General features: G+C 58.8%; 1 protein-coding gene across 1 annotated transcript in view; it reads left to right on the plus strand.

Annotated features, from left to right (window-relative positions):
• ARAP3 (ArfGAP with RhoGAP domain, ankyrin repeat and PH domain 3) overlaps positions 1-18,745 on the plus strand; it is a 27,805-nt gene continuing 9,060 nt past the window's right edge. Inside the window, exons 1-17 of the mRNA XM_063168473.1 lie at positions 1-136; positions 2,585-3,657; positions 4,263-4,318; positions 4,567-4,640; positions 5,415-5,485; positions 10,855-11,124; positions 12,487-12,556; positions 12,978-13,098; positions 13,297-13,484; positions 14,996-15,102; positions 15,203-15,402; positions 15,551-15,636; positions 16,642-16,824; positions 17,022-17,184; positions 18,110-18,241; positions 18,312-18,468; positions 18,590-18,692. Of these exons, the coding sequence (XP_063024543.1) occupies positions 2,624-3,657; positions 4,263-4,318; positions 4,567-4,640; positions 5,415-5,485; positions 10,855-11,124; positions 12,487-12,556; positions 12,978-13,098; positions 13,297-13,484; positions 14,996-15,102; positions 15,203-15,402; positions 15,551-15,636; positions 16,642-16,824; positions 17,022-17,184; positions 18,110-18,241; positions 18,312-18,468; positions 18,590-18,692 (3,015 nt within the window). The 5' untranslated portion in view covers positions 1-136; positions 2,585-2,623. The remainder of the gene's footprint in view (positions 137-2,584; positions 3,658-4,262; positions 4,319-4,566; positions 4,641-5,414; positions 5,486-10,854; positions 11,125-12,486; positions 12,557-12,977; positions 13,099-13,296; positions 13,485-14,995; positions 15,103-15,202; positions 15,403-15,550; positions 15,637-16,641; positions 16,825-17,021; positions 17,185-18,109; positions 18,242-18,311; positions 18,469-18,589; positions 18,693-18,745) is intronic.

Consider the following 18,745-nt stretch of genomic DNA (forward strand, 5'->3'; position numbering starts at 1 on the left):
GCGGTTCCTGCACGGGACTGCCCTGGCATCCCCCCGGAGCCCAGAGGGCACTGCCACCCTCCGTGCTGCCCCAGCAGAGCCAGGACACTGCCACCCACCCGCCGGAGCCGGGCCGGGGGGCTGCGGGCCGCCAGAGGTGAGCGACAACCGCGGGGGTGGCAGGAGAGGGATGGGACAGATTTGGGCACGGTGGGGAAGGGCCAGGGCTGGGACAGCCCGTGCTCACTGTGCCAGCTGGGCAGGGCTTGGTAGGCACGGGGAATGGTGCCTACTTGCCCGTGAAGTGTCACTGCCCCAAAGGGCGACACTACAGCACGGCCGCAGAGCCCAGGGCACGGGAGGTGTCGGGAGCCATCTCCTCACTGGAGAAGCAGGGCAGGCAGCGGGGAGAGCCGGCCGCAGATCCCTCAGGGCGATACAGGCATGAAAAAGGGGGAAATTGCCCCATTTGGGCCCCAGCTGCTGGGCAGAAGTGGGTACAGCCCTTAAACCCTGGGGCGCAGACGCCCAGCCCACATCGCTGGGGGACATCGCTGTCCTGCCCTGACCTTTCTGTGTGTCACATCTCTGCCCTGCCTTTTCTGTGAGGGACATCTCTGCCATGCCCTGCCTTTTCTGTGTGTCACATCTCTGCCCTGCCTTTTCTGTGAGGGACATCTCTGCCATGCCCTGCCTTTTCTGTGAGGGACATCGCTGTCCTGCCCTGCCCTGTCCTGCCCTGCCCTGCCAGGCCCTTTCTGTGTGGGACATTTTTGTCCTCCCCTGCCCTTTCTGTGAGGTTCATCGCTGCCCTGCTCTGACTTTTCTGTGAGGTTCATCGCTGCCCTGCCAGGCCTTTTCCGTCGGTCCAACGCAGCCTGACAGCTGTCCTGTCCCCCTGTCCCCCTCCCCGTGGCTGTCCCTCCTCCTCCTCGCTGACAGCGTCCCCCACGTGCTGGCGGGCACACGGCAGCCTGGCAGGGCACCCGGGCAGCCCCGGCCCGGGCACGGGGGCTCAGCCCGGCTCTCCCGGCTCCGTTCGGGACGCGGCTCGGCGGGAGGGGGCAGGGGATGCGTGGGAGCGTGCAGGCAGCAGGAAGGAAGCCCGAGCCGAACAATAGAGGGAAATGGAGGAACTGGAAAAAGAGCCAGTGGCAGCACAGTCAGCACAGATGGTTTAGCGCGGAGCTGCGTGATTCATGGGAAAAGGCCCTCAGCGGGCTCTGTCCCGGGCTGTGCCGCGGAGTCACCTCGGGCTCAGCGTCACTGGTGGCACCCGAGCCTGCCCGTGCCTCCGCAGCGATGTGCGGGTGTGTGTGTGTGTGGGTGGGTGGGAGTCTGTCCCCCCTCTGTCTGTCCGTGAGTCATGCTGACCTCTCCCATGCCCTCGCCAGCAGTGAGAGAGACAGATTATGGTCTGGCCCTTCCGGCCGCGGAGCCCTCCCCTGTGCGCTGGCCGGCACAGGAGCTCATCATCCATCCCCGGGGAGGGGCCGCGGCTCCCCCGCTATCTGCCCGGCCCCCACCCCGCGGCTCTGCCCGCCCGCCGGCCCCGCGGAGCGTCCCGGAGCTCTGCATCCACCCCGGCCCTGCGGAGCGTCCCGGAGCTCTGCATCCACCCCGGCCCTGCGGAGCGTCCCGGAGCTCGGCATCCAACCCGGCCCTGCGGAGCCCCCGGAGCTCTGCATCCATCCCAGCCCCGCAGAGCGTCCCGGAGCTCTGCATCCAACCCGGCCCTGCGGAGCGTCCCGGAGCTCGGCGTCTGCCCCAGCCCCGCGGAGCGTCCCGGAGCTCTGCATTCAACCCGGCCCCGCGGAGCGTCCCAGAGCTCTGCATCCACCCCGGCCCTGCGGAGCGTCCCGGAGCTCGGCGTCTGCCCCAGCCCCGCGGAGCGTCCCGGAGCTCTGCATCCATCCCAGCCCCGCTCCCCGAGAGTCCCCGGAGCTCGGCATCCACCCCGGCCCCGCGGAGCCCCCGGAGCTCTGCATCCACCCCGGCCCCGCGGAGCGTCCCGGAGCTCTGCATTCAACCCGGCCCCGCGGAGCGTCCCGGAGCTCTGCATCCAACCCGGCCCTGCGGAGCGTCCCGGAGCTCGGCATCCACCCCGGCCCCGCGGAGCCCCCGGAGCTCTGCATCCATCCCAGCCCCGCAGAGCGTCCCGGAGCTCTGCATCCACCCTAGCCCCGCGGAGCCCCCGGAGCTCGGCATCCAACCCGGCCCCGCGGAGCGTCCCGGAGCTCGGCATCCATCCCAGCCCCGCGGAGCTTCCCAGGGCTCGATATCCACCCCAGCCCCGCGGAGCCCCCGGAGCTCGGCATCTGCCCCAACCCCGCTCCTCGTGAGCCTCGGTCCCTGCCCAGGCTCGGGTCACGGCTCCGGCAGCCCCGGGGAGCGCTGCAGAGCTGGGGATCAGCAGGACTGGGGCTCCCGGAGCTGAGTGGAAGGTGAGTGGCTGGGGGACGCCACCGCCATCTGCCCTCTGTGTGGGCACCTCTGTGAGCATCCAGCGCTCCCAGCCGCGGGATCCGCACCCTTCACGCCATCTGAACCCACCCCCTTTCCCTTCCTGCCGCCTCCTGAGCCCCTCTCTCCCCTCCTCGCACAGATGATGGGCTGAGCATCCGTCCGGAGGCACCCCAGGGCCATGAGCTCCCCGTGCGGGCCTGACTCGGATATCGCAGACTGGCTGGCCAGCATCCACCTGGAGCGGTACCGGGATGTCTTCAAGCAGCACGGATACCACGTGGCCAGAGATGCCACCTCTCTGGACAGCCACCACCTGCAGCAGATCGGCATCACCGCCACCGGGCACCGCAAGCGCATCCTCACCCTGGCGCAGCAGACTCGGCTGCTGAGCCGACCCCGGGGCACAGCCGCGGCAGGAGACCCCCACTGCCGGGGCACGGAGGTGCTGGATGCCCCCCAGGAGGGCAAGGATGCCATGAGAGCAGAGCCGGGAGCGACCAGCGACACCTTAGGGACGCAGCCGCGTGTCCCCGTGCCCGGCCAGGCACCGCCTGCAGACAAGGACGCTGCTCCTGCCGCCCCGAAGCCGGTTCCCAAGCCCAGGACGGTGTTCCCTCGCTCAAAGGCGGAGCAGGGATCGGTGCCCGCGCCCCTCGCACGCCCCACGGTGCCAGCGCACGGCCCGGGCAGCGAGCGGGCACCATCAGCCTTTGTGGTACTGGAGGGCTTCGTGCCAGGGGAGAGCTCCACGGATTTGGAGAGCCCGGAGGCGGCTCCGGGGGCAGCCGCGACCATGGGTGCCATCGCGTCCCGGCTGCGAGGGCGGGACAGCGCTCGGGAGGACACGCGGCCATCCCCAAGCCACGGACAGAGCCTGGACACAGCGGAGGACAGACAGACGTGCCCCCCGTCCGTGCCCAGCGTGCCCCCGCGGCACAGGCACAGGGCCCCGGCGGCCGAGCCCGGCCCTGGCAGTGCCCAGGAGGCTGCCCCGGGCAGGGGGGACCCCTCGCCGTGCCCCCGGGCACCCCCTGAGCCGGGCTCGGGGCAGCCCCGGCTGCAGATGGTCTCCAATGTCATCTACGAGGGACTCGAGCGCCCGGCGGCGGCCGCGGAGGAGCCGCGAGGGGAGGACGGGCCCCGGGGCGAGGGGGTCCCGCCGCCCCCCGCCCCCTGCCCGCAGGAGCAGCCCCGGCCGGAGGACAGGTCTGGGTGAGCCGAGGCTTCCCCTCAGCGCTGAGGGACGGGGCAGAGCGGGCGGAGATGGGGGTGCAGAGACCCCCCAGCCCCGGGACCAGAGGGGGCAGAGCAGGCAGAGATGAGGGTGCCGAGATGAGGGTGCAGACCCCCCCCAGCCCCGGGACCCACCCCAGAGCTGGCCCTGCTGCCCCCAGGTGCTCACCAACCCCTTTCAGCACCCTCCCCATGCCTTCCCCGGCAGCTGGGATCCTTCTGCGATGACAGCAAGGCCCTGGGCCTCCCGATGGCTCCTGCTGGATGCAGGGAGGGGCTGCTGCCCTTTCTGCGCCCCTCTGGCAGCAGGGCTGGGGGTCCCCGGCATGCTGAGGGGTGGCTGAGTGAGGTTCTGGGGCTGGGAATGAGGTGGGAGATGACAGAGGGGGGAGATGCTGCCGTGGGAAATGCTCCACAGTGCCAGAAAACATCCCAGCAGTGCCAGGGTGGGAAGAGAAGGGAGAAGGGGGGCACTGGGAGCAGGGAGGGGACGCTGCACATTCCAGGGGACAAAGGCGGGCTCGGCAGCAGCCAGACCGGACAGCACGGCCCCATTCCATAACCCCTGTCCTGTTTCCCTGCAGTCCTGGCTGGCCCGGGGCCCTGCCCCCCATCCCACAGAGACCCAGCGGCAGGCCAGGTGAGCCCCGGGGCATGGCACGGACCGCGGGGTGCCCGGAGAGGGGAGGGGGTCACCCACAGCCCCTGCATGCCCCCAGCCCTATCCCTGGCCATTCCAGGCACAGCCCAGCCCCTGTGTCACTGTGTCACTGTGTCACTGTGTCACACTCCCTGGGTGTTGGGGGCTCTGTGGTGGGCTCGGGGGTCCGTCCAAAGGGCTGGCACTCTGCCTCCCCTCTGATGCTTTCCCTCCCTCTCTGCCCACAGAGGGGAATGAGCCCCCCATCACCCCCTACAGCGAGACCATCTTCGGCCATGTGGGGCCGCCCCGGGAAACAAAGGTGAGGGGTCACTGAGGGGGTGGTGGCTGTCCCCTGCTGTCACCCTGCATCCCAGAGTCAGGAGCTGCAGCTGGTAAGGCCACGGTGCCCAGCAGTGCCCAGGGAAGGTTCATTCCCCCAGAGGGTGCTGGCACTGCCCAGGCTGCCCAGGGAATGGCTGGGGGTTTAGCATGGTTTCCCAAAGAATGGGGATGGATACAGGAGCTCTAGCAGCCCAACAGGCACAGAGATGTCCTGGCAGGAGTTCCACAGTGCTGGGAATGTTGGGGGGCACAGGGAGGGAGCAGCTGGGCTGGGTATTGAGCAGGATTTAGGATTGGGGATCTGCCTGGCTTCCTTTTGCTGCCTGTGAAGGGGGGCAGGAGGTGATGCCAGGGGTTTGGAGACGTGTGGTGGTGGCCTGTGTGACATTCCCCAAAGCAGGGAAGCCCCAGCCTCTGTGCCATCCCACAGGACTGGCTGAGCCTTGGGCTGCTGGTGGCCATGGGGCTCCTGAGCACTCCCAGAGGTGCAAACCCCAACAGCCCTGGGTGCCCCAGAGCTGGGCTGCCAGAGCTCCAGGAGCCTTTGGACTCCAGGGATGCACAGAGGGGATTGTTGGGGGTCTGGGCAGGGCCAGGGGCTGGGCTGGATGTGTCCCTCCAGCTCAGCACATTCTGTGGTTGTGGGTCAGGGTCACAGGTGAGCCCTGCACTGAGGGCCAGGCAGGCTGAGGGGGTCTGGATGGGACACAGGGCACAGGGGACAGCAGCTGTGACCATTCTCTCCTCCCAGGGTGTTGGCAGCGCCTCTGAGCAGAGCTACGAGGCCGTGTCCGAGCTGGAGCTGGAGCGGGAAGGCTGCAGGTAGGGATCAGGATCCCCTGTGGGCTGGGGACAGGGGACAGGGCACAGCCTTGGGGACAGCCCTGGGGACAGCCTTACAGGGAATGGGGTTCTTACCCCACGTCAGAGCCGATCAGGGGCCTCTGGGATGGTGTCAGCAGCCTCCAGAAGGGCTGATGGGTTTGGAGATGAGAGGAGCTGTGCTGGTGGGAGATTTCTGAGAGGGGGCACAGCTGGGGCAGCGCCAGGGGCACTGCACACTGCACACCCAGAGGAACCTGGGTTTGGCCTCTGGGAACGGGGAAACACCACGGAGGACAGGGATTACTTGGAAATTAGCTGGCTCCAAGCTCTGGGTGAGGGGTTGTGCAATCCCTGAGGGCTCCAGCAGCACCAGATCATCATATCTGCTGCTGCTCGGGCACTCTGTGGTGGAGGACAGCGAAATTGTGAGGGGCACCTTTAAAACACTTTTGAAATGTACTTTCCATGACTCCTGATAGCATCTCAGAAAGAGGAAGGAAAGCTGCTCTTCCCATTTCGGATGGGGAGGGTTCCTTTTCCTGTGTTGCTCAGTGAGGAGGAGGCGAAGCTGCAGCTCTGTGGCCTCCAGCCCTGCTGTGGCCTTGCTGGCCAGTGCCTGTCCCTGTCCTGCCTTTCTGCCCAGCCTGGGGACACTCCCAGTGCCTCTCGTGCCCTGGGTGTGTGGCACCATGGTGGCACCTGATCTGGTGGCACACATTACACGCACAGATGGGGAACTGCAAAGTTTTCCACCCTGTGATATTGCACACTGCTAATCAACTACACATAATCCCAGTGCTAGCAATCAATTTTGGGAGCCTTTTCCATGGCCTCAGGCCACACGCAGTGCTCTCCTGGGGGTCCGAGTCTGTCTGCACAGAAAGTCTGAAATTCTCAGTATCCAGAGCTCCAGCACCTGGGAACTGGAGTTTTGTACACAGAAATACTGAAATATGAATACAGAAATACTGAAATGCTGTGGAGCCTTTGAATGAGCTCGGAGAGGAGCTGGGCACTGACCTGGCTGCATCCAGGGGCTTCCAGGGATTTGGGATTCAGAATACCCCAAGGGAACTGGCCAGGCACTGGCAGCTGTGGGGTTTGGCAGAGAAGAGGCAGGATGTGACCATCAGCACTGTCAGGGACAGCAGTTCAGGTTTTTCCTCCCAGCCCAAGCAGGGCTGGGGTGTGGAGAGTGGAACAGGAGACAGAAAAGCTCTGAGACCCTTTTGCAGAAGGAGGTGAGGCTTTCTGCTCCAGAGTGGATGTAGATTGTTATTTGGATTGAGCTGATTAAGAAGGAGGTTTTGACTGTGTTTGTAATTAATTGTCAGACTCCCAGACTCCATCACCCCACCCCAGCCCCTCTGGTCCCAGCCCATTCCCTGGAGCAGAGCTGTGGGGTCCAAGGGGCTGCTGGCCACCTCTGGCCCGGCTCTGTTGCCTCTGTGGGACCTCCTGATCCTCCCCTGCACCACTGGTGTTTCTCCAGTCCTCATCCTTGTGTCACTGGGGATGACCAGCCATCCTCTGCAGCCCAGCCATCCACTTTGGGTCATGGGGAATATTTCCCAGTCCCAACCCTCAGAGAGGCCCTTCTGCCCCTTTTCCTACCTGTGGTACCTCCTCTTGCCCTCTTCTGGAAGAGCTTTGTCCAGGCCCACGCTGCTCCCTGGCTTGGGGTGTACAGTGCCAGTGTCAGGGGTGAGCAGAGCCTCCTCACTTGCAAGAAAATACCCTCAGAAAGAGGAAGAGGAATGCAAAATTCCTGCAAACCGGGAGCTGAGGGTGCAGCAGGTGGGATTTACCTGCTCTGAGCCTGAGCACTTTCCTCCACGCTGGTGATGCTCAGCCCCTGAGGTGCTGGTGCCCTGCCGCAGCGCCAGCAGGACAGAGAGGTGGCACAGCAGTGTCCCTGTCACCCCACAGAGCTCAGGGCACTGGGTCACACTCACCAGGCACCGAGGGTGGGCTTTGCCTGTCCCTGCCAGATGCTCAGAGCCCTCTGTCTCTTTGCAGCTGCACTGACTGTAAGGCTCAGGTCAGGGAGGGGCTGACGTGGATTTTTTCCCGTTTTCCTCTTTTCCTGCCCCATTCCGTGGGTCTGCCTCCCCCTCAGGCCTGGCACTCCAGGCTGCTGTCTGTCTGTGACTCAGAGTCCTCCAGCCACACCGTTGTTCCCTGTCCAGTCCCTCCTGAAGCATCTGCAGACAAGGCTGGGATTCCAGCCAGATGAGTCACCGTGCCAAGGCTCTGTTGTGCTAATTAAACAGCGATTTTCCTTGTGCTCGGAGCCTCGAGGCCAGCCAGGGCCATTCCTTGTCTTTCCTGGGCCGTGTTCCCTCTCCATCCCCTCCTCAGCCCTGGCACTATCCCGTTTCTCTGAGCAGACCCAGCTGGGGTGGCTCCAGCATCTTCCCAGGCAGATTTTGGGCTTGCTTCTGTCCTGTGTGGACCAGGGACAGCTGATCCTCAGAAGGTGCCTGTCCAGGGCCTGCCCTAGCATGAGGCAGTGCCCAAATCCAGGTCTTGCGAGAGTTTAGGAGTGTTTGGGGTCCTTCCCCTGGTCTTGAAGCTTCTCATGATCTTACACTGGAGACACTTTCTCACATTCTCTGGGTTTGTTCTCCAAAATTGTCTCCATCTCCAAGGAGGATTCCTATAGCTCATCTGCTCCTCTCCCACGTGGTTCTGCCCCTTGCTCCTTGGCTCTGTCTGATGTCCCCTCTCAGGTTGCTGTTGGTAATTGTTGCCCCGAGATGTGCAGGATGTCTCTGTTTCAGCCCGTGCAGCTGAAGAACGAGTCAGAGCTCTTCACTTTTCGGACTTGAAGTTGTTTATTAATTCCTATCTATAAAATTTTCTTTCTGCCCAGCCGAGATCTGCTCAGCAGGGCAGCCACAGGCACTCTGACTGCCCCCGAGGTGGTGTTGTCCTTTTATACTACAAACTACGTATAACATATTTACACTTAATTCCCAATAACCATCACCTGTGTTAGACAGTGCACTTCTACTCTAAACCAATCCCAAAGTGCCAACACCACTGCAGAAAATGGAGAACAAGGAGAACAAGAAGAAAGGCTGGACATGCCCAAGTTCCTCCATCTTGTCCCTATAAAAGCCCCATACCAAAAATCCTAAAATCTACATTTTCACCCTGTGATCACTTTGTTATTATACTATTTAAATTTCTGTGACTTTCATGTCCTCATACAAAGCTGGTAATTTGCTCCATGGGTCAAAATCAAATCTGCAGGTGCTCTGGGCTGCGTGCCAGGGTCTCTGAGGCCCCCGGTGGGGTTCTCAGCAACTCTGGACACCCAGAGGGATGCACTGAGTTCTGACAGTCACCCAGCTCCTGAGGCTGAGGCAGTGATGGCCAAGAGAGCCCCTCCAGTTCTCCTCATTGTAATAAACAGGGCCAGGAGAGCAGCTCCTTTAAAAAGGCCTTTATGATGTCGGCTTGTAGCTTAGGGGGATCCTCCAAGCTGAGAACTATTAAAATTATGGTGACAGGATGGAATCCGGCTCTGGTCAAGGGTGGGTGATTTAGTGCGGTTCTGGTGGGTTAAAGTCCTCGTTTATGCGCTGGTTTGTTGTTCTGAGAGGGTTCATGTAGTTCCCACAGCCTCTCATTTAAATTCTGTCTGGGAGGGGAATGGATACAAATCCGGGTGAGAGGGAAAGGGGCACAAATACAGAGTATGACCGGGAGAGGTACAAATACAGGGTAACTAAAAGGCAGGTCCTAGAACTGTAACATTCAATGTTTAACGACAGACCAACACTTCAAATTAAGACCTTATCAACTTCATTAACATAACTACCAATTACTACTCTGAAAAAGAGCTCTCATCTCCAGGGTTTCATTCCTCACACTCATGACCCTGCCCCATCACCCACCCTGTCCCCTGGAGATGCCCACTTTGCTCAGGTGCTCCTCAGAGAGAAGCTGGGACAAGTCTTGGATCATCCTTGTTGCCTTTTTAGGAGCCTTCTCTTTGCCCTGGCTTTAAATCCTCAGGGCAATTTGGTGGGATGCTCTCCTGTGGGTGCTGGGGTGTCCCAGGAATGTTTTCCTCCCATCACCATTGCACCTGGGCAGGCCCCTGTGAGCTCCTGGGGCTGACAGACATTTTCCAGCACATTTCCTTTCCAGGGAAAGAAAAACGCCTGCCTGAGAGGGCTGATGGGAAGGTGCAGCTTTGCAGTTTATTTTTACAATTTCCTTTTATTGTTATGGCTGGAGAGCCCCAGCAGGGAATGGCTGGGGGTTTAGCATGGTTTCCCAAAGAATGGGGATGGATGCAGGAGTTCCAGCAGCCCAGCAGGCACAGAGATGTCCTGGCAGGAGTTCCACAGTGCTGGGAATGCTGAGGGCACAGGGAGGGAGCAGCTGGGCTGGGTGTTGAGCACAGAGCAGGATTTAGCATTGGGGATCTGCCTGGCTTCCTTTTGCTGCCTGTGAAGGGGGGCAGGAGGTGATGCCAGGGGTTTGGAGATGTGTGGTGGTGGCCTGTGTGACATTCCCCAAAGCAGGGAAGCCCCAGCCTCTGTGCCATCCCACAGGACTGGCTGAGCCTTGGGCTGCTGGTGGCCATGGGGCTCCTGAGCACTTCCAGAGGTGCAAACCCCAACAGCCCTGGGTGCCCCAGGCAGGCCAGGCTGAGGCCAGGAGCAGTGCCAGTTGTCCCCAGATTGGGTGGCATTGCCCAGGAGCAGTGCCAGATGTCCCCAGATGGGGTGGCATTGCCCAGGAGCAGTGCCAGGTGTCCCCAGACTGGGTGACATTGCCCAGGAGCAGTGCCAGGTGACCCCACACAGGGTGGCATTGCCCAGGAGCAGTGCCAGATGTCCCCAAATGGGGTGGCACTGCCCAGGAGCAGTGCCAGGTGAGCCCAGACTGGGTGACATTGCCCAGGAGCAGTGCCAGTTGTCCCCAGACTGGGTGACATTGCCCAGGAGCAGTGCCAGGTGTCCCCAGATGGGGTGGCATTGCCCAGGAGCAGTTTCAGGCGTCCCCAGATGGGGTGGCATTGCCCAGGAGCAGTGCCAGGTGTCCCCAGATGGGGTGGCATTGCCCAGGAGCAGTGCCAGGTGTCCCCAGATGGGGTGGCATTGCCCAGGAGCAGTGTCAGGTGTCCCCACACAGGGTGGCATTGTCAAAGACCATGCTGTGGTGCCCAGGCAGGAGCAGTGCCAGGTGACCCCAGACGGGGTGGCATTGTCCAGGAGCAGCGCCAGGTGTCCCCTGGCATTGCCCAGGTCCATGCTGTGGTGCCCAGGAGCAGCGCCAGGTGTCCCCTGGCATTGCCCAGGTCCACGCTGTGGTGCCCAGCTCCCTCTCAGCCCCTCTTGGCACAGGACCAGCAGCGAGTGCAGCAGCGAGGGCCGCAGCGAGGATGAGGAGGGCCGCAGCCGGCTCATCGAGCGCATCGCCCACAGCGACACCGAGGGCTACTCCACGGTGGAGGCGCCGCGGGCACAGGGCTCCCCGTTCAGCCTGCCCGCACACCTGTACCCCGACGAGCTCCTGGACGACCTGACCATCTCCCCCTACGCCAGCTTCACCTCGCTGTGCGAGCCGCGGCCCACCATGCTCAGCGGCTGGCTGGACAAGCTGTCCCCTCAGGGGTACGTGCGGTGACGTGGGGTCACAGCTTGGCTGGACAAGCTGTCCCCTCAGGGGTACGTGGGGTGACGTGGGGTCACAGATTGGCTGGACAAGCTGTCCCCACAGGGGTACGTGGGGTGACGTGGGGTCACAGTGGGCTTTGGGCTGGGAGGGACCCTAAGATTGTGGGAATTTTTCATCACTCGGGGTCACCAATTGTGGTGGTGTTCACAGGGGTCCCAGCAAGAGTGAAGAGATGAGGATCTGACTCCATGTTTCAGAAGGAATTTATTATTTATTATATATATTTCAGAAGGAATTTATTATTTATTTATATATTTATATATATCATATATTTATTATATATAAATATATACTTATATATAAATATATATTTATGTATGTAATATATTTATAATTATTATAATTATTTATATATTTAATGTATTTCTATATTTTATTATTATTTATATATATCAGGAGTTTTTATATTATATATATTTATTATATAATTTAATATATTCACATATATTTAATTTTTTCTATATATTGATATATATTTAAGTATATTTAACATATTCATATTATTTATATATTTAATATATTTTTACATATTATTATTTGTATATATTTCAGAAGGAATTTATTATTTATTTATATATTTATATATATTATATATATTTATTATATATATTATTTGATTATATATTTAATATCTTTATAATTATTATAATTATTTATATATTTAATATATTTATATGTATATTATTTGTATCTATATTTCAGAAGGAATATATTATTTTATTATATATATTATATTAAAACTATACTAAAAGAATAGAAGAAAGGATTTCCTCAGAAGTCTTGAAAGGAAAGCATGGAATGGAATGATAACAAAAGCTCCTGACTCTCAGAGAGTCCGAGCCAGCTGGACTGTGATTGGCCATTAATTAGAAACAACCACATGAGACCAATCCCAGATGCACCTGTTGCATTCCACAGCAGCAGATAACCATTGTTTACATTTTGTTATTGAGGCCTCTCAGCTTCTCAGGAGAAAAAATCCTAAGGAAAGGATTTTTCATAAAACATATCTGTGACATTAAGATCATCTCGTTCCACACCATGCCATGGGCAGGAACACTCTGCACTATCCCAGGTTGCTCCCAGCCCCGTCCATCTGGCCTGGAGCGCCTCCAGGGATGGGGCAGCCCCTGTAGGTAAAGCCCCCTTGGGCAAGGTGAGGTTGCTGCACTGGTCACTGTGCTCCCCTTGGAAGAGGAACCTCTTGGGTGCCCCTCTGTGCAGTGGTGCCTGGGAGGAGGAAGGGTCTTTGAGGGGCACTCATCCTCTTCCCAACAGTTTTTCTGCCATCCCAACAGGAACTATGTCTTCCAGAGGCGCTACGTCCGTTTCGATGGGAAGAACCTGATGTACTCCAGCAGTGAGAAGGTACCAAGGGCACAGCGGGGCAGGGTGGGGAGGCTGAACCTCGACAGCACCTGGGGAGCTGCCACATCCCCTTGGCCTGCCCTTGTCCTTCTGGAAGGAGCCAACAGTGCTCTGCCATCACCAGGGTGGAGCAGCTGATGCCTGGCAGGCTCCCAGCACAGCCTCAGCCATGGGGAACCCAGGAGAGCAAGGGCCACCCTGCCAACAGGGAGCAGGAAAGGGGAGGCCTGCTGGAAATAGGGTCTCAGCCATTGATCCACCTCTTCCTGGATCCCCAGGACTCACCTGGCTGCTGGTGCCCACAGGCTGTGCTGTGAGGCAGCACCAGCAGAGCACCCAAGGGGTGTGGAGGATGTGCCAGGTCATGGAGGTGCCCTGTGGGAAGGGCAAAGGGGGTAACTCCACGTGGGGCTTGTTCCAGGAGCCCTATCCCAAAGGAGTGATCCCACTGTCAGTGATTGAAATGGCTCGTTCCACCAAGGACAACAAGTTCCAGGTCATCACCAGCCACCGAATCTTTGTCTTCCGTGCTGAGAATGAGGGTGAGTGAAAACCTGGGCCAGGGCCCACCAGCCCTAAGGAGCCATCCCTGCCTCCCTTCTCCAGGCAGAGCACCCCACAGGCAGCTCTCACCCCATCCCCAAAACATGCCCTGCCTCCCTGCCTGCCCTCTGGGTGCTCTGCTCCGTGCCAGGGCTGTGGGAAGGGCTCAGCCCCGCTCCCTCCTGCCTGCTCCCCAGCCCAGAGGAATGAGTGGTGCTCCACGCTGCAGAAGAAGGTGATGGAGCAGCGCCTGGTGGGGTCCCGGCCCCGGCCTGCCAACACTGCCCACTGCCAGAAGTCAGGAACCCTGGAGCTGAAGGGCCACAAGTCCAAGGTTTTCGCAGCCCTGAGCCTGCCTGAGATATGGCTGTACAAGAGCGAGCAGGTTTGTGGCCAAACCCCCATGAGGGATGAGAGGGATGGAGGGAGCTGAACCAGGGCCGGTGCCAAAGGGAGAACAGAGAGGAAATGGGTGGGCAGGAAAAAGGGAATGGCAGAGCAAGAAGCTGGAGATCCTGGAGGGCAGCAGTGGTGGGTACCAGGAATGGACACCCCTCCCAACCTTCTCACTATCACTAAATCATCATCATCTCCACCAGGCGTTTTGGCCTTGGTCACACCAACCAAGCATCCCAACCCATCCCAGGGCTGCTGGATCAATAGCAGCAAACACATCTGCTGCAAGGGGCACCCACAGGGACAGCTGGCCCCTGTCACCTCCCACGCTGCTCCTGCTGCCCACAGAACACCTCACTTCCTTCCTGCTGAATTTGCTTAGCACCCCTGCTTTTATTTCCATCACTTCACTTGCAGGTGCCTGCTGTGCACTAAGCAGCATCAGCTCTGAGGACTTGGTTCAGGTTGATATTTGTTTTATGAGGGTCCCTGACTGGAATCTCCAAAAGAAAGGGACCTGGTGTCTTGGTTTGAAAAGACAGGTATCTGCTAAGGAAGAGAGCCTCCCCTGAAATGGAAAATGTAAATCCCCTCCCTCTGAATTATTGTAATTTTGAAATTAAGGGGCTCTCAGGCAAAGAGATGGGAGCAGGTTTCTTATTAGGGAAGAAAATTAAAATAAAATAAAATAAAATAAAATAAAATAAAATAAAATAAAATAAAATAAAATAAAATAAAATAAAATAAAATAAAATAAAATAAACAATGCAGTAATACGAACAAACACTGCCAGAGTGAGAGCAGTCCCTGCCCCCTGTGTGTCAGGGGGTGTCCCAGCCCCATCCCAGGGGGGCTCAGCCCTCCTGCAGTGCCAGCTGTGGCTCTGCTGCAGCAGGGATCCTGCACAAGGGGGGAGTTTTCCTCTGCAGCTCCAGGGCTGCTGCAGATGGGCCTGGGCTCCCTCTGGCCATGCAGGGCAGCAGAAAGCTGCTCCTCTGGCAGTGCAGGGGGCAAAGGCTGCTGTGCTGTGCCAGGCCCAGATTGGATCCAGGCAGGAATGCTTGGCTCCTCCCCTGGGCGGAGCATCTCCCCATGGGATGCTGGGATTGGATCAGCCCTGCAGGGACACTCAGTGGCCATGGACAGCAGAGATCTGCTGGAGGGAGGGTTGGCTGGGGGAGAGATAAAGGAAAAACTGCCCCATGAACAGAGGATAACTGCCCCAGCTCTAATGGATGGGAAATAGAATAGAAACCACATCTTGCAGCCCAGGACACCTGGGTATCCATATTTCAGGGTTGTGGGCAGAAGCTGCCTTTCATTTGAAGGTGTTTGCAGGGTGCTTTATGTCAGATGAGAGGTGGCTGAGGGAGCAGCAGGGGTTTGTCCAGGCAAAGCAGGGATGGGGTGCTGGGGGTGCCATGGCTGCAGCCCCAACCCCACAGGCATGCCCAGGGTGGTGCCCAGCAGAACCAACAGCGCTGTCACCCTGAATCGCAGTTCTTCAAGATGGGCATCGCCATGTTCTTCATCGAGATGCGTGGCTCCACCATCCGCGAGGCCAAGAGCCGCAGCTTCGAGCTCATCACCCCCTCCAAAACGTTCAGGTATGCTGGGATCCAGGGGATGGGCAGGGAGGAGCAGCCTGGGGCTTGGCTGGGCACTGGTGGCAGCAGCCCCTGAGCTCGGGCTGTGCTGTGCTCCCAGCTTTGTGGCCGAGTCGGAGCGGGAGAAGCGGGAGTGGATGGAGGCGCTGCAGGAGGCCATTGCCGAGATGCTCTACGACTACGAGGTGGCAGAGAAGATCTGGTCCAACAAAGCCAACAAACACTGTGCTGACTGCTGGGCTCAGAGTCCTGACTGGGCATCCATCAACCTCTGCGTGGTCATCTGCAAGCAGTGTGCAGGTGGGACAGCTCCTGGGGGGCACAGGGGCATCCTCGGGCTGTGGGCTGGGCTGGCCTGGGCAGGCATGGTCTGCCTGGGATGTGGGCATAACTTGGGGCTCAGTTCCCTGGCAGGATCAAGGGGTGCTGACTCTCCTGCTCCCTGCAGGGCAGCACCGCAGCCTGGGCTCCAACATTTCCAAGGTGCAAAGCCTGAAGCTGGACACCAGCGTCTGGTCCAATGAAATCGTGCAGGTGAGACACTCGGGGATGTAATGAAATCATGCAGGTGAGACACTCAGGGGTGCAAGGAAATCATGAAGACAAGGCACTCAGGGGTGCAAGGAAATTGTGCAGGTGATACACTTGGGGGTGCAATTAAATCATGCAGGTGAGACACTCAGGTGCACAATGAAATTGTGCGAGACACTCAGGTGCAATGAAATAGTGCAGATGAGGCATTTGGGGGTGCAATGAAATCATACAGGTGAGGCACTCAGGGGTGCAGTGAAATCATGCAGATGAGGCAGGAGTGCAATGAAGTCATGCAAGTGAGACAGTCATAGGTGCAATGAAATCCTGCAGGTGAGACACTCAGGGGTGCAACGAAATTGTGCAGGTGAGGCATTTGGGGGTGCAATAAAATCATACAGGTGAGGCACTCAGGGGTGCAGTGAGATTGTGCAGGTGAGGCACTCATAGGTGCAATGAAATGGTGCAGGTGATAAGCTCGGGGGTGCAATGAAATCATACAGGTGAGACAGGAGTGCAGTGAAATCATGCAGGTGAGGCAAATCACGAAGGTGAGGCACTCAGGGGTGCAGTGAAATTGTGCAGGTGAGGCACTCGGGGGTGCAGTGAAATTGTGCAGGTGAGGGATTTGGGAGTGCAATGAAATTGTGCAGGTGAGGCGCTCAGGGTTGCAATGAAATCATGCAGGTGATACACTTGGGGGTGCAGTGAAATTGTGCAGGTGAAGCACTCAGGAGTGCAGTGAAATTTGCAGGTGAGGCACTTGGGGTGGAATGAAATTGTGCAGGTGAGACACTCAGGAGTGCAGTGAAATTTGCAGGTGAGGCACTTGGGGTGGAATGAAATTGTGCAGGTGAGACACTCAGGCCAGGGCGTGCTGTGCTCAGGGCCCAGGCTGCTCCTGGCAGGGCAGCATCCCCACAGCCCCCCTCAGGATGCAGGAACTCTGGGAATGCTGCTCCTCCTGCTGACCCTGGGGCTCGCCATGACCACGGGACTCTCCCACAGCTCTTCATCGTGCTGGGGAATGACCGAGCCAACCGGTTCTGGGCCGCCAGGCTCCCCGCCAGCGAGGCCATCACCCCGGAGAGCGGCGCCGAGCAGAGACGGGAATTCATCACCCGCAAGTACCGGGAGGGCCGGTACCGCCTGCCCCACCCTCACTACGGCACTCAGGAGGAGGTGCTGCAGGTAGGGGACACCTCCAGGGGCTGGAGCCACCCCAGAGCTCCTGGCCTGAGGTGCCAGCCCCTCCTGCCTGGCTGCGTGTGCTCGCTCCCTCATGCCAGGCAGATTCTGGGAGGTTGTGCCCTGGTTTGGCTGCTTGGGGCAGCACTGGGGTCTCCATGAGCAGGGTGGGATCCCTAAATGTGGCTGTTTCACCCCAGGCACTGTGCTCTGCAGTGGCAGGACCAGCCCTGCTCAAGACCATCCTGCAGTTCTTCTCATCCTCGGAGGCTGCCCTGGCCTCTGACCCTGCTGCCAGCGAGGCGGCCCCGGGGGCCGACCTCTGGTGGGGACCAGAGAGCAAAAGGCCCAGGAACCTTTCAGGTAAAGAGGAGCCTCGAGCCCCATCTGGCTGTGGTGGAGGAAATTCCTCTTTTCTGCTGGCCCTGCCCCTCCTGGCATGGCCCAAGGCCGGGGACACTCAGGGTGTCAGCGCTCCCTGTGGGACTCACCCTGTTGAAGGATTCCTCTGGGATCTCTGATTAGCAGGTCCCTCTGGAGTCCCTTTTCAGGGAACCCCATGCCTGCACACCCCTTTGCCTATACCTGCATGAGGGGATCTCCCTCTGTACCCACAATTTGGTGGGTTCCTGCTCCCCCCACCTCGGGTTGCTGTTTGATAATTGCTGCCCCAAGATGTGCAGGATGTCTCTGCTTCGGCCCACACAACTGAAGAACGAGTCAGAGCTCTTCACTTTTCGGACTTGAAGTTGTTTATTAATTCTTATCTATAAAATTTTCTTTCTGGCAGCCGAGATCTGCTCAGCAGAGCAGCCACAGGCACTCTGACTGACCCCGAGGTGGTGTTGTCATTTTATACTACAAACTACGTAGTATATTAAGATATTTACACTTAATTCCCAATAACCATCACCTATGTTAGATGGTGAACTCCTATTCTGAACCAACCCCAAAGTGCCAGCATCACTGCAGAAAATGGAGAACAAGAAGAAAGGCTGGACACGCCCAAGTTCCTCCATCTTGTCCCCATAACCCCCATACCAAAAATCCTAAAATCTACATTTTCACCTTGTGATCATTTTGTTATTACACTATTCAAACCTGTGTGACTTTCATGTCCTCATACAAAGCTGGTAATTTGCTCCAGGGGTCAAAATCAAATCTGCAGGTGTTTTGGGCTGCCTGCCAGGGTCTCTGAGCCCCCCGGTGGGGTCCTCAGCAACTCTGGATACCCAGAGGGATTCACTGAGTTCCGACACCCCCCTACCCTCTGTACTGTGTCCCACAGGGAGCCCCCGAGCACAGGACCCAGGTCCTGAGGGTGTGTACAACGAGATCACCCAGCCAGTGACACACTGCGGGTACCTGTACCGGGCCACGGCCCCCCCAAAGCTCCCAGGGGCCAGGAAGAGCAAAGAGGGTGAGTGTGGGCGCTGGGGAGGGCAGGCAGAGGTGCCCACCCCGGTGCCACTGAGCCCCTGTTCCTGCAGACTTCCAGCGCACGTGGTGCTCCCTGGAGAGAGCCCTGCTCTTCTTCGAGACTGAGAAATGCCCTGAGCCTCTGGGCCACATTGACAGCGGGGATCTCCTCTCCCTGGGGGTCAACAGAGCCCACCAGGCACTCACCAGCCCTGGCCCCACTGAAAGGTACCCCCAGCCATGCCCCCAGTCCTGCCCAGAGAGCGTGGGGCACACCGGCAGCAGGGCTGGGCTCCCTGCTCTGGCTCTAGGGGCAGGGTTGCCCTCACGGCTGCTTCACCCTCCGCAGGTTTCGCTTCACCCTTGAGCTCTTCCTCACTGGGGAGAAAGTGCAGCAGCTGGGAACTGATGGGCCCGAAACGCTGCAAGCCTGGGCCAGCGCCATCGGCAAGGTGAGCCAGCCTCAGTGTGCCCCCAGACTGCCCCTGCTCACCCACTGTGATTC

Source organism: Melospiza melodia, chromosome 14 (assembly GCF_035770615.1).
Source record: "Melospiza melodia melodia isolate bMelMel2 chromosome 14, bMelMel2.pri, whole genome shotgun sequence".
NCBI lineage: Eukaryota > Metazoa > Chordata > Aves > Passeriformes > Passerellidae > Melospiza > Melospiza melodia.